Source organism: Canis lupus, chromosome 32 (assembly GCF_048164855.1).
Source record: "Canis lupus baileyi chromosome 32, mCanLup2.hap1, whole genome shotgun sequence".
In the NCBI taxonomy this organism is placed as follows: domain Eukaryota; kingdom Metazoa; phylum Chordata; class Mammalia; order Carnivora; family Canidae; genus Canis; species Canis lupus.
Genome location: NC_132869.1, coordinates 18,880,118 through 18,894,507, shown reverse-complemented (window position 1 = coordinate 18,894,507; position 14,390 = coordinate 18,880,118). Strand labels below are relative to the sequence as shown.

The 14,390-nt window shown below is 40.5% G+C and overlaps 2 protein-coding genes across 9 annotated transcripts in view; one reads left to right on the top strand and one right to left on the bottom strand.

Annotated features, from left to right (window-relative positions):
• Positions 1–1,571, top strand: part of FAM227B (family with sequence similarity 227 member B) — a 189,094-nt gene extending 187,523 nt beyond the window's left edge. For all 4 annotated transcript variants that reach the window (XM_072808452.1, XM_072808449.1, XM_072808450.1 and 1 more), the window contains one exon: positions 1,302–1,571. In XM_072808452.1, the coding sequence (XP_072664553.1) occupies positions 1,302–1,421 (120 nt within the window). In that variant the 3' untranslated portion in view covers positions 1,422–1,571. The remainder of the gene's footprint in view (positions 1–1,301) is intronic.
• GALK2 (galactokinase 2) overlaps positions 1,125–14,390 on the bottom strand; it is a 136,946-nt gene continuing 123,680 nt past the window's right edge. For all 5 annotated transcript variants that reach the window (XM_072808455.1, XM_072808456.1, XM_072808458.1 and 2 more), the window contains one exon: positions 1,125–2,005. In XM_072808455.1, coding sequence (XP_072664556.1) covers positions 1,798–2,005 — 208 coding nt within the window. In that variant the 3' untranslated portion in view covers positions 1,125–1,797. The remainder of the gene's footprint in view (positions 2,006–14,390) is intronic.

Here is a 14,390-nt window from a genome sequence, read left to right as displayed (position 1 = left end):
GTTTTGGCGGTTTTTTTTACATTAATCCAGGTATCTTTAAATAATTATGTACCAACCACAGATCTTCTGTGGAAAATGGAAAGGTATTAAAAAACAAAAAAATATAATCTGAGGCTCAGTCAGTTAAGCATCTGCCTTTGGCTCAAGTCATGAGTATTCTGGGATCCAGCCCTGTGTTGGGCTCCATGTGGGCGGGGGCAGGGGGGTGCAGCTTCTCCCTCTCCCTCTGCCCCTCACTGACCCCCTTCTCCGCTCCTCCTCGCTCTTTCTCTCACACTCTCTCTCTCAAACAAATAAAAAAAATCTTAAAACAACAACAAAGAATTATAATTAAAAATCAATTCAGATTTTGGATTGTTAGGTGTTATAAAAACTCAAAATTCTTTCAACAAATTTAACTTAAGCTTTCTCAAGTGTTTACCTTATTTTAAAGAATGAAAATGCACCAAAAGTTTATTTTAGAAAAGAAGAATGGATTTCTTAGTACCCTATATATGCCTGCTGTCCTTTGAGATATACTAAGACCAGCTTTGCCTCAACCTCTCTGAAACGGAGATTCAAGATGATGATGTCCAGTCTTTAAGTTGTACATCAGTGAGCAAAACAACCACAGAATAATACAAAATTGTGATAATTTTCTGGATAATTCATACCATAAGACTGCTGCTGCCTTAATTATCTGATCATATCAGCAAAATGCTTTTTGGTCTAAACCTTCATATAATTCAGGAAGGCCCTCTTGTGAGAAAGTCGTTCACTTAGCATCACCACAAGGCCAAACATTTCTGACCACTTTTGATAGACATATACAGGACTCAGCAACTCTCCTCCCCAATCCCAGACCTGCACACCTGTCCTACACTGGTCCACATGCACAAGCGAGACCTGCTAGACACAACAGAGTTGCAAGGCATAGGTGGGGTTTCCTGGAAGGGTAAACAGGCCTTTTGAATCAGAGAGCATTGGAGAGAAGTTAGCATAGAGTGGGAAGAAAACAAATTCTATGATCAAATTGAATTATCTGAATTATCATCCAGATAATTCTCAATTTCAATGTGAATAGAGATAAAGTAGCAAGTGTCTTTTAGCTAAGTTTCTCTATTAAGTAATAGAGAAAGCTCAGAGCCAAAAAGAAAGTGATTATTTATTTGATATCACATAGTCTGTAAAAAGTAAATGAATCTAAATCCATTGTTGCTTTAAAAAAGAAAGTAAGTCTTCTCATCTTGATAATTGGTGTAAGCTCACATACAAGTGTCCAGGACAATTTGTGAATCTTTAATCATGTATTATTTTAATAGCATTCTGAAGCTCAAACTGAGAAAGAGTTTCTAGCATCACTATCATCATCATCATCAATTGAAGACTACGACTGCAAAGAAGAAGAATGTCAAGAGCAACCAGAAATGAACTGTGTTTAAGAATATGGCAGGCAATGCAACTGTATCCATTTAATTGTAGCAGGATGTTTAATTCACATCCAATCCGGGAGGTCAGTATTGAGTGTCTTTTATCATTCATCTTTAAAAATCTTGAAGTCAATAAATCTCAGTAAATCATCCTGAAGAGAACTGTCCAAGCATAATTTTGGCTTATTGGTAGACAACATACTTTAAGATGGAAAAACAATCATTATGAAGCATAGAGAGCTTTCAACCGTTTCTTTGGAAATACATCTTGATAATAGCAACCGTTCATCATAATACAAAACAGAAAGAGGATTAATTTACTGTGGCATAAGAAGCTCTGCCAGTTCTTAAATGCCCTAAATAGTTTCTCTGAGATTTTTTACATTGTTTAGGCCTCAAGGAAAACCAAAGCCCCGCCTCCTGGTTTGGTAGCAAACAAACTCTGCTTCTCAAATGTGAAGTCTTGGTCGCTCCTCTGGTAATAGGCTTCGTGCACATTTGCGAGGAAGCTGGGCAGCTTGTCAGCAGGTACTATGGATACTGTGCAGCCTCCCCATCCTGCTCCAGTGAGTCGTGACCCTTGAGCCCCAAACTTCCTAAAACAATGAGAAAAAAGCCCATGTTAGAACCCATAAATGCAAATAAGAGTGGTTTGCCTGGTGCTTCCAAAGAACACAACACCCAAGTCCTAAGCAGAGAATATATGTGGGTTTCCTTGTGTGTGTGTGTGTGGCGGGGGGGGGGGGGGGGGGGTAGTTCAGTGTTGCAAACATTTTAGGACATGATGAATGTATACTGTTTCAGAAGGTGATTTGAAATTTAGTTGTATCTAAAACTGGGCCATGGTTTTGGTTCTAAGTAGTAGAAGTTAGCAGGACTCCTGGCTGCTGAGAGCTGGCAGTGACCCACTATATAGTCTTGATTCCATAAAGGCACCAACGGAACACTTGTATATAGCAAGCTAACAGGTGATCAAGAAGGAGTAAAAAGCAATAGGCAACAGACATGACCAACATTATGGATCAGAAGGTGGCTGCAGGGGCACCCAGGTGGCTCAGTCAGTTAAGCTTCCGACTCTTCATTCTGGCTCAGGTCATGGTCTCAGGGTCATGAGATCGGGCTCCCCACTCAGAGAGGAGTCAGCTTGAGATTCTTTCTCTCCCTCTCTCTGCCCCTCCCCCTACTTGTGCTCCAAATAAATAAAACCTTAAAAAAAAAAAAAGGTGACTCCAAATGAGGTCAAATCAAAATTTTAAATACAAGCCTTATGCAAGAGAGGTCTTCCTCCAGTGGCTACTTAAGGTCTGTTCTTAAGGCTTGGCTATTCCAAATAAAAGAATCCGTCCCCTGCAACAGATAGCCTAGATTTGTGCTGAATAAATTTATCAACAAAGAACATGCTATTAAAGTGTAGATCAGGGATCCCTGGGTGGCGCAGCAGTTTGGCGCCTGCCTTTGGCCCAGGACGCGATCCTGGAGACCCAGGATCGAATCCCATGTCGGGCTCCCGGTGCATGGAGCCTGCTTCTCCCTCTGCCTGTGTCTCTGCCTCATTCTCTCTCTCTGTGACTATCATAAATTTAAAAATTTTAAAAATAAATAAATAAAAATAAACTGTAGATCAGTCTGTCTGTTTAATCTCTGATAGGAAGTCACACAGACCTTTCCACAAAAAGGACAGTGGTCTCTACAGTTCCAAATGCCTCTTCCCTGTGCTCTTGGGAGCTGGTCTAACCACTGGACTCAGAATTTACCATCAGTCAAAATGTGTGATCAGGATGGAAACCACCATTTAAACCTCCACACAAAAAGAGGTCATTTTATTCACCAACAACCAGGCACAGTTTTGTACCAAAGTTAAAGGCCCTAACGCAAAGCACAAGGGTCCCTCATCTTTAAAAGATGTAATTTATCCTGATAATATAAGTTCACATGTACTTCCAATTCTTCCTAATAAAATTTACTCCAAATTCATAGCAAATTAAAAATTCCATAATTAGTTTAGCACAATTCTGTCCCCTTTTTTACATCTAAATGAGCTACTTCACTTCCGAGAAAATATCAGTAAAATATTAACCGTCCTCTAAGACACCAGATTTTTGCACCCCAGTAATTCATTTCCCCCTCAATGATTTTCTCAATTGATTCCTTTTCATCATCTGTTTTACACATTAAATATATTTTTCAAACGAATAGATGTTTAAAGAAGAAAACAAGATGCTTGCAAATAAATAAAAATTACTCATCTCCTGCTGTCCCTCAGACATTCAGCTTATAGCCCAGTAGCTGAACTGAGCCCAGACTCCTATCATCCAGGCTGAAAAAATTTTCTGATTGTGGGATTCTGGGATAATTGAGGTCCAGGCTGGCAAAAGGTTATTTTGCAACTTAATGATTTGAAAGAAAAAAACAAAACAATAAGTTGTGATATGCAGTCGCCCCAAACTATCTTTCCCATGGAAGATACTGGAAAAAAAAAGGAAGTGTTGTGGAGGCATCTTTGGAAGATCCTAAAATCAGGGCATCAAAGCCAACTGTGGCCTGATATAGAGAACAACAGGGTGCCCTCTTATGTGATTCTCTAAGATCCATGCTTTACCACTATGCTGGACTCAAATTATCCAGTCCTTTATGGTCCTCAATAGACTTTAATGGCATATTTTCTTATACTTTCTCATTTGAATAGTTTCTGAAAGCTGTGGTTTCAAAACTGAACCTAAAGCAAACTGAATGTTGTTTCTAACTGGCTACAAAACCCATAGGAATTGTGCCAAAGGGCTTGTTTCCCTCAGCATCCTGGTAGTTTCCAGAAGCTTGAAGACTTTCTGGGTAAATTTATTCACTTTTGAGTCTCCAGAGTTGCTCTGTCACCACCTTGTCTGCTGCAGATGAAAATGGACTGGGCAGCATCAGCCATATGATCTGAAATCATCAGGGTTCAAATTTCTCAGAAAATGATAAATGCTATTATAAATAGCCTTCTGCCCGAGTCAGTGGCTCTTGTGTTCACACATCAAGGGGCTGCCCCAGTAGCTGGTCAGCAGCTGCCGAGCTATATACACTCCCAAAGTCAGAAAGGTCCTGTCTGCAGTGTTCCAAACTGGTCTTCAGTATGCCCTTTAGCATATGCCATAGAAATTCAGGGAGAAATCCTCAAGTTAGGAGACCAATATAAGCTTCAGACTAAGAAAGAAAAATAGGTGAGCCATGTTTTCCCTGTGACAACAATAAGACTATAAAAATATAGATCCTTGAGCTATTGCACATCAGAGAAGCAATGCAAGACTTAGGAAAATCAAAACCCTAGAATCCCCCAAATACTTTGTGATGACTGGATTGGAAATAATGTGGAAGGGTTGGCCAAAACAACAAAAGCAGCCTCTGCCTTATTATAAGCATGATCTACAAAACAAAGGCTAGGGCAGATGAAAGATGCAGATTATAAAGAATGCTCCCTTTGATCCTTTTATCACTGAAAAGTACATTCATATAACTAATTTTCCAGGCACCCAATACAGATTGACTAAAATTTCCTACTTTAAATGAACTGATTGGACCATAAAGCACTTAGTAAGATATAAGGCACACACACAAAAAAAAAAAATGTGGGAGGGTAGAGGAAGATGCAGTAAGACCCAACTTAGCTATAAACTACAAAGAATCCTTGCATGCCTTGTATTTTAAATCAATTTTATTTATTTCAAAATATTTATATATTATACACATGAGTATTAAGTTAATTATTACAGAATATTTTGAATTTAGGGACAGGTTGTATCTCTCTAATCCCAGACCAGCACAATTCCAGGCATCTGGTAACTTCTAATACATGCTTGTTGGATTATTTGTTTTAAAATATCAATCCAGACTGTTTATTTTGTTATTAAATTAATGTTAGAAAACTTCAGTTATGTGAAACAAAGTATAATAATAAAGAGATGGTGTTTACCCAATTATAAAATATCTCTTTTGTTTTGTTTGTTTTTTTTTATTTTATTTATTTTATTTTTTATTTTCTTATTGGTGTTCAATTTACTAACATACAGAATAACACCCAGTGCCCGTCACCCATTCACTCCCACCCCCCGCCCTCCTCCCCTTCTACCACCCCTAGTTCGTTTCCCAGAGTTAGCAGTCTTTACGTTCTGTCTCCCTTTCTGATATTTCCCACACATTTCTTCCCCCTTCCCTTCTTTTCCCTTTCACTATTATTTATATTCCCCAAATGAATGAGAACATATAATGTTTGTCCTTCTCCGACTGACTTACTTCACTCAGCATAATACCCTCCAGTTCCATCCACGTTGAAGCAAATGGTGGGTATTTGTCATTTCTAATAGCTGAGGAATATTCCATTGTATACATAAACCACATCTTCTTTATCCATTCATCTTTCGTTGGACACCGAGGCTCCTTCCACAGTTTGGCTATCGTGGCCATTGCTGCTAGAAACATCGGGGTGCAGGTGTCCCGGTGTTTCATTGCATTTGTATCTTTGGGGTAAATCCCCAACAGTGCAATTGCTGGGTCGTAGGGCAGGTATATTTTTAACTGTTTGAGGAACCTCCACACAGTTTTCCAGAGTGGCTGCACCAGTTCACATTCCCACCAACAGTGTAAGAGGGTTCCCTTTTCTCCGCATCCTCTCCAACATTTGTTGTTTCCTGCCTTGTTAATTTTCCCCATTCTCACTGGTGTGAGGTGGTATCTCATTGTAGTTTTGATTTGTATTTCCCTGATGGCAAGTGATGCAGAGCATTTTCTCATATGCATGTTGGCCATGTCTATGTCTTCCTCTGTGAGATTTCTGTTCATGTCTTTTGCCCATTTCATGATTGGATTGTTTGTTTCTTTGGTGTTGAGTTTAATAAGTTCTTTATAGATCTTGGAAACTAGCCCTTTATCTGATATGTCATTTGCAAATATCTTCTCCCATTCTGTAGGTTGTCTTTGAGTTTTGTTGACTGTATCCTTTGCTGTGCAAAAGCTTCTTATCTTGATGAAGTCCCAATAGTTCATTTTTGCTTTTGTTTCTTTTGCCTTCGTGGATGTATCTTGCAAGAAGTTACTATGGCCGAGTTCAAAAAGGGTGTTGCCTGTGTTCTTCTCTAGGATTTTGATGGAATCTTGTCTCACATTTAGATCTTTCATCCATTTTGAGTTTATCTTTGTGTATGGTGAAAGAGAGTGGTCTAGTTTCATTCTTCTGCATGTGGATGTCCAATTTTCCCAGCACCATTTATTGAAGAGACTGTCTTTCTTCCAATGGATAGTCTTTCCTCCTTTATCGAATATTAGTTGCCCATAAAGTTCAGGGTCCACTTCTGGATTCTCTATTCTGTTCCACTGATCTATGTGTCTGTTTTTGTGCCAGTACCACACTGTCTTGATGACCACAGCTTTGTAATACAACCTGAAATCTGGCATTGTGATGCCCCCAGATATGGTTTTCTTTTTTAAAATTCCCCTGGCTATTCGGGGTCTTTTCTGATTCCACACAAATCTTAAAATAATTTGTTCTAACTCTCTGAAGAAAGTCCATGGTATTTTGATAGGGATTGCATTAAACGTGTATATTGCCCTGGGTAACATTGACATTTTCACAATATTAATTCTGCCAATCCATGAGCATGGAATATTTTTCCATCTCTTTGTGTCTTCCTCAATTTCTTTCAGAAGTGTTCTATAGTTTTGAGGGTATAGATCCTTTACATCTTTGGTTAGGTTTATTCCTAGGTATCTTATGCTTTTGGGTGCAATTGTAAATGGGATTGACTCCTTAATTTTTCTTTCTTCAGTCTCATTGTTAGTGTATAGAAATGCCACTGACTTCTGGGCATTGATTTTGTATCCTGCCACGCTACCGAATTGCTGTATGAGTTCTAGCAATCTTGGGGTGGAGACTTTTGGGTTTTCTATGTAGAGTATCATGGCATCGGCGAAGAGGGAGAGTTTGACTTCTTCTTTGCCAATTTGAATGCCTTTAATGTCTTTTTGTTGTCTGATTGCTGAGGCTAGGACTTCCAGTACTATGTTGAATAGCAGTGGTGAGAGTGGACATCCCTGTCTTGTTCCTGATCTTAGGGGAAAGGCTCCCAGTGCTTCCCCATTGAGAATGATATTTGCTGTGGGCTTTTCATAGATGGCTTTTAAGATGTCGAGGAATGTTCCCTCTATCCCTACACTCTGAAGAGTTTTGATCAGGAATGGATGCTGTATTTTGTCAAATGCTTTCTCTGCATCTAATGAGAGGATCATATGGTTCTTGGTTTTTCTCTTGCTGATATGATGAATCACATTGATTGTTTTACGGGTGTTGAACCAGCCTTGTGTCCCAGGGATAAATCCTACTTGGTCATGGTGAATAATTTTCTTAATGTACTGTTGGATCCTATTGGCCAGTATCTTGTTGAGAATTTTTGCATCCATGTTCATCAGGGATATTGGTCTGTAATTCTCCTTTTTGGCGGGGTCTTTGTCTGGCTTTGGAATTAAGGTGATGCTGGCTTCATAGAACGAATTTGGAAGTACTCCATCTCTTTCTATCTTTCCAAACAGCTTTAGGAGAATAGGTATGATTTCTTCTTTAAACGTTTGATAAAATTCTCCTGGGAAGCCATCTGGCCCTGGACTCTTGTGTCTTGGGAGGTTTTTGATGACTGCTTCAATTTCCTCCCTGGTTATTGGCCTGTTCAGGTTTTCTCTTTCTTCCTGTTCCAGTTTTGGTAGTTTGTGGCTTTCCAGGAATGCGTCCATTTCTTCTAGATTGCCTAATTTATTGGCGTATAGCTGTTCATAATATGTTTTTAAAATCGTTTGTATTTCCTTGGTGTTGGTAGTGATCTCTCCTTTCTCATTCATGATTTTATTAATTTGAGTCTTCTCTCTCTGCTTTTTAATAAGGCTGGCTAATGGTTTATCTATCTTATTAATTCTTTCAAAGAACCAACTCCTGGTTCTGTTGATCTGTTCCACAGTTCTTCTGGTCTCGATTTCGTTGAGTTCTGCTCGAATCTTTATTAACTCCCTTCTTCTCTTGGGTGTAGGATCTATTTGCTGTTTTTTCTCTAGCTCCTTTATGTGTAAGGTTAGCTTTTGTATTTGAGTTCTTTCCAGTTTTTGAATGGATGCTTGTATTGCGATGTATTTCCCCCTTAGGACTGCTTTTGCTGCATCCCAAAGATTTTGAACGGTTGTATCTTCATTCTCATTAGTTTCCATGAATCTTTTTAATTCTTCCTTAATTTCTTGGTTGACCCTTTTATCTTTTAGCAGGATGGTCCTTAACCTCCATGTGTTTGAGGTCCTTCCAAACTTCTTGTTGTGATTTAGTTCTAATTTCAAGGCATTATGGTCCGAGAATATGCAGGGGACAATCCCAATCTTTTGGTATCGGTTCAGACCCGATTTGTGACCCAATATGTGGTCTATTCTGGAGAAAGTTCCATGTGCGCTTGAGAAGAATGTGTATTCAGTTGAATTTGGATGTAAAGTTCTGTAGATATCTGTGAAATCCATCTGGTCCAGTGTATCATTTAAAGCTTTCGTTTCTTTGGAGATGTTTTGCTTAGAAGACCTATCGAGTATAGAAAGAGCTAGATTGAAGTCACCAAGTATAAGTGTATTATTATCTAAGTATTTCTTCACTTTGGTTAATAATTGATTTATATATTTGGCAGCTCCCACATTCGGAGCATATATATTGAGGATTGTTAAGTCCTCTTGTTGAATAGATCCTTTAAGTATGATATAGTGTCCCTCTTCATCTCTCACTACAGTCTTTGGGGTAAATTTTAGTTTATCTGATATAAGGATGGCTACCCCTGCTTTCTTTTGAGGACCATTCGAATGGTAAATGGTTCTCCAACCTTTTATTTTCAGGCTGTAGGTGTCCTTCTGTCTAAAATGAGTCTCTCGTAGACAGCAAATAGATGGGTCCTGCTTTTTTATCCAGTCTGAAACCCTGCGCCTTTTGATGGGGTCATTTAGCCCGTTCACATTCAGAGTTACTATTGAGAGATATGAGTTTAGTGTCATCATGATATCTATTCAGTCTTTGTATTTGTGGACTGTTCCACTGAACTTCTCCTTAAAGGGGAATTTTAAGAGGCCCCCTTAAAATTTCTTGCAGAGCTGGTTTGGAGGTCACATATTCTTTTAGTTGCTGCCTGTCTTGGAAGCTCTTTATCTCTCCTTCCATTTTGAATGAGAGCCTTGCTGGATAAAGTATTCTTGGTTGCATGTTCTTCTCATTTAGGACCCTGAATATATCCTGCCAGCCCTTTCTGGCCTGCCAGGTCTCTGTGGAGAGGTCTGCTGTTACCCTAATACTCCTCCCCATAAAGGTCAGGGATTTCTTGTCTCTTGCTGCTTTAAGGATCTTCTCTTTATCTTTGGAATTTGCAAGCTTCACAATTAAATGTCGAGGTGTTGAACGGTTTTTATTGATTTTAGGGGGGGATCTCTCTATTTCCTGGATCTGAATGCCTGTTTCCCTTCCCAGATTAGGAAAGTTTTCAGCTAGAATTTGTTCAAATACATATTCTGGCCCTCTGTCCCTTTCGGCGCCCTCGGGAACCCCAATTAAACGTAGGTTTTTCTTCCTCAGGCTGTCGTTTATTTCCCTTAATCTATCTTCATGGTCTTTTAATTGTTTGTCTCTTTTTTCCTCAGTTTCCCTCTTTGCTATCAACTTGTCTTCTAGGTCACTCACTCGTTCTTCCACCTCGTTAACCCTCGTCGTTAGGACTTCTAGTTTGGATTGCATCTCATTCAATTGATTTTTAATTTCTGCCTGATTAGCTCTAAATTCTGCAGTCATGAAGTCTCTTGAGTCCTTTATACTTTTTTCTAGAGCCACCAGTAGCTGTATAATAGTGCTTCTGAATTGGCTTTCTGACATTGAATTGTAATCCAGATTTTGTAACTCTGTGGGAGAGAGGACTGTTTCTGATTCTTTCTTTTGAGGTGAGGTTTTCCTTCTAGTCATTTTGCTCAGTGCAGAGTGGCCAAAAGCAAGTTGTATTGGGAAAAAGAGAAAAAGAGAGGAGAGAAAGAAGGAAAGAAAAGAGAAAGAGAAAAAAAAGGGAAGAAAAAGAAAAAAAAACAAAAAAAAAAAGGGGAAGAAAAAGAGAAAGAAAAAGAAAGGAGAAAAAAAGGGGGTGGGGGAAGGATACAAATCAAAAAGCAAAATAAAACAAAAACAAAAACAAACAAACAAAAAAAGAACCACGGGGGAGTATTTTCTGATTCTGTGTACTTTAAGTCCCTTGGCTTCTCCTGGAAGTTGTCCGTCTAGCTGGTGTTCTGGGGGAGGGGCCTGTTGTGCTGATTTTCAGGTGTTAGCAGTTGGGGGAGCTGCTGTGCCCCCTCCTGGTGCAGGGCTCAGTGGGGGTTGTTTACCCCGTGAGGCCGCAGAAGGAACAGCCCCAGTGGCGGGGCAGCTCTGGAAACCTGGATTCAGCCCCCGCAGGAACTCCGGAGCTCTCCGTCTGCAGGGCCTGGAGGCTCCGGGGCGGGGCCGCTGATCTGCTCAGCTGGGGCAGGAGCGTCCTCGCTGTCCTGGGCCCTCCCGGCCTCTGCCTGTCCCGGGGGAGGCGGGATCCTGGGCTGTGTCCCGGCGCCTGCGCTGGTGGATTCGCGCTCCCGGGCCGCGCAGCCCCCTCCGCGGAGCCGCCGCCCGAGCCCCTCCGAGCTGCTCCTGGAACCGCGCAGCCCCCTCCGCACGGAGCCTCTTCCTCTGCCCGAGCCCCTCCGAGCTGCTCCCGGGGCCGCGCAGCCCCCTCCGCGGAGCCGCCGCCCGAGCCCCCTGAGCTGCTCCGGGTCCCGCCGTGCGCGCTGCAGCCCTTAGGGAGCTCGGCGCACTCTCCTGGGCGCGCAGTTGCTGTTACTGTCCCCGGGATCCCGAGGGCATCCCCGCCCTCCCGGGTCCTGCTCCAACTCCCCGCGAGCCCCTTTCCGCCCGGGAAGGTCGGTGCAGCTCCTGCGTCTCCGGGACGGGGCTCTCCTGTCCTGGGGACACTCGCCCCGGCCTCAGCCCGGCTCCTCGCGGGGCCCCTCCCCCTTGGAGGCCTTTGTTCCTTTATTTCTTTTTCCCCGTCTTCCTACCTTGATAGAAGCGTGAATTCTTCTCACTGTAGCATTCCAGCTGGTCTCTCTTTAAATCTCAGGCCGAATTCATAGATTTTCAGGATAATTTGAAGGTTTTCTAGGTAGTTTGGTGGAGACAGGTGATTTGGGGACCCTACTCTTCCGCCATCTTGCTCCTCCCCCTAAAATATCTCTTTTGAATGAACAAAATACGGTTTTTATGAAATAGCCAAATTTTAAAATAGAATTTCCCGAGGCACATAAAACAATTTTCAGTTACTTGTGAGACAGCTCACTTATGTATATTATATATATATAAATATAAGCTTGCCAGTAATGTAATCTGGAAAGACTTCTAGCTTCTGCTCTACAGCCTAGAATCCTCTGGCTAGAATCTCTCAGGAAAATAGACCTTCCAGAACAATTTCTATGACTTTTATAGCCAAGTTAGAAACACTTACAGATTACTTTAGATTACTTTAGATTCAAAAAACCACAGACTTCAAATACTGTTCAAATGAGAAAGTATAAGAAAATACAACTACAAGTCTATTCGAGAAATGTAAGCCACTAAAGGCTATGAAAGACCAGTTGTTCCTACAAATGGCATATATGTGTAGCAGGGGGAGGGGGCATTGGAGAGGACAGTAAGTGGAAGAGAGAAGTGAGAGCCTAATAGAAGTGCGCCCCTAAGCGCAGATGAAATGGGCCTCTCCCTTTATTTGTCAGAGTGTGAAGATTAGCCTCAAGATCATGGGGAAAGGAACATACAAATATGGGTTTACACTTCATTCTTCCCTGACTGGTCAGGAGAATGGGTACAAGAGGCTGAGCAGCTTAGCTGTGGAATAAAGTTTGAAAAGACTTCTGAGGAGGATAGCAAATTAACTTTTCTAATCTTTGTTAGCCTATTAACATTTGTCATTCATCTTCCTTAATAGCTTGGACATTGATGCAGCAATGAGGTCTCTAATTTCAGCAAGTGTCAAAACAGAAAGAAAAGGCATTAACTATTCTTTCTTAAGTATAACCAAGAAAACCAGTAACAAATGAGCTGTCTCCCATATAACTGACCTGGTTTCAAAATTCTTCTAGTTTCTCAATGAATCCTACTTTACAATTTAGCTGTTTCTTAAAATTTATATTTTGTTCATTTAGTAGAGTTATTTTATAATTGGACAAGCTTCATCTTTTTCTTTCATTATTATTCTTTGTTTCACATAATTGAGGTTTTCTGATGTTAATTTAATAAAAATAATAAACAGTCTAAATGCATAAATGTAGTTTCCTTCTCCCTCCGTGGTCCTTTCTTTGGATGCTAAACTGATTTTCTCTTAAAGAACAGGAAAAGGCTCAACTGAAAAAAAAATCCCTCTTTTCATTCCCTCTTCTCCCTACTTGGGTCATATAGTAGCTTCTTACACATTGTCCCTAGAGGCTGGCTACCTAGAGATGTCTTTTGAATATAGTCTAGCTTAGATCACCTTAAGATTTCAGCTTGTATGGCATGTGTTGGTGAGGATGTGGAGAAAGAGGAACCCTTTGCACTGTTGCTGGGAATGCAAGCTGGTGCATTTAACCTTTCTAAAGGTTAAAAATATGTGGTGTACATATATACAGTGGAATATTAGCCATCAGAAAGGATATGTAAATATCCATTTGCATCAAGGTGGATGGAACCTGGAGGGTATTATGCCGAGTGAAATAAGTAATTGACTTAGAGAAAGTCAAATATCATATGCTGAATATAAGAAATAGTACGAGGGACCATAAAGGAAGGAAGGGAAACTGAATAAGGAAAAATCAGAGGAAGACAAACCATGAGAGACTCTTAACACTGGGAAACAAACTGAGGGCTACTGAAGGGGAGGTCGACGGGAGGATGGGGTAACTGGGTGACAGGCCTTAAGGAGGGCACTTGATGTGATGAGCACTGGGTGTTATACTATATGTTGGCAGATTGAATTTAAATAAAAATAAAATAAAGGTTAAAAATAGAACTACAATCCAACAATCACATTATTAGGTATTCACCCAAAGAATACAAAAACACTAATTCAAAGGGATTCATGCACCCCTGTGTTTATAGCAGCATTATCTACAATAGCTAAGATATGGAAGTGGCCCAAATGTCCATCAATTGATGAATGGGTAAAGAAGATGTGGTATGTATGTATGTGTACACACACACACACACACACACACACACACTGGACTATTACTCAGCCATAAAAAGGAATGAAACCCTGCCATTTGTAAGCACATGGTTGGAGCTAGAGAGTATCATTCTAAGTGAAATAAGTCAGATACCACATGATTTCACTCAAATGTGTAATTTAAATGAGCAAAGTGGGGAGAGGGGAAGAGAGAGAGAGAGAGAGGCAACCCAAGAAACAGACTTAACTATAGAAAACAATCTGATGGTTATGGGGTGGAGGGAAGGTGGAATAGGTGATGGGGATTAAGGAGTGCACTTGTGATGAGCACTGTCTGTTGAATGGAAGTATTGAATCACTATATTGTATACCTGAAACTAATATTACACAGTATGTTGACTAACCGGAATTTAAATAAAACCTTTTTAAAAATTAAACTTAAAAAAAGATTTTAGCTCGTACGTAATGCCCTAGGTATGTGGACATTGAAATCCTTCATTAACTCAATCAGTTAGTTGCCTTTTCACGCAAATAGTTTCCAAGCAGGCCTTCAGGAAAAGCAAAGAAATTTTAAAGTGGACCAGGGAGTAAAGATTGTCTTTGGCCTTGTTCCTCTTTGCACCCATTTCAGCTTCCCTCTGCCCTCTTCTTTCTACTAAAGGCAATGAATCTTCTCAGGCTTCCCAGTCATAGTTACATCTGCTCCACTGGTGTTAACATTTTTATTTTATTTTAA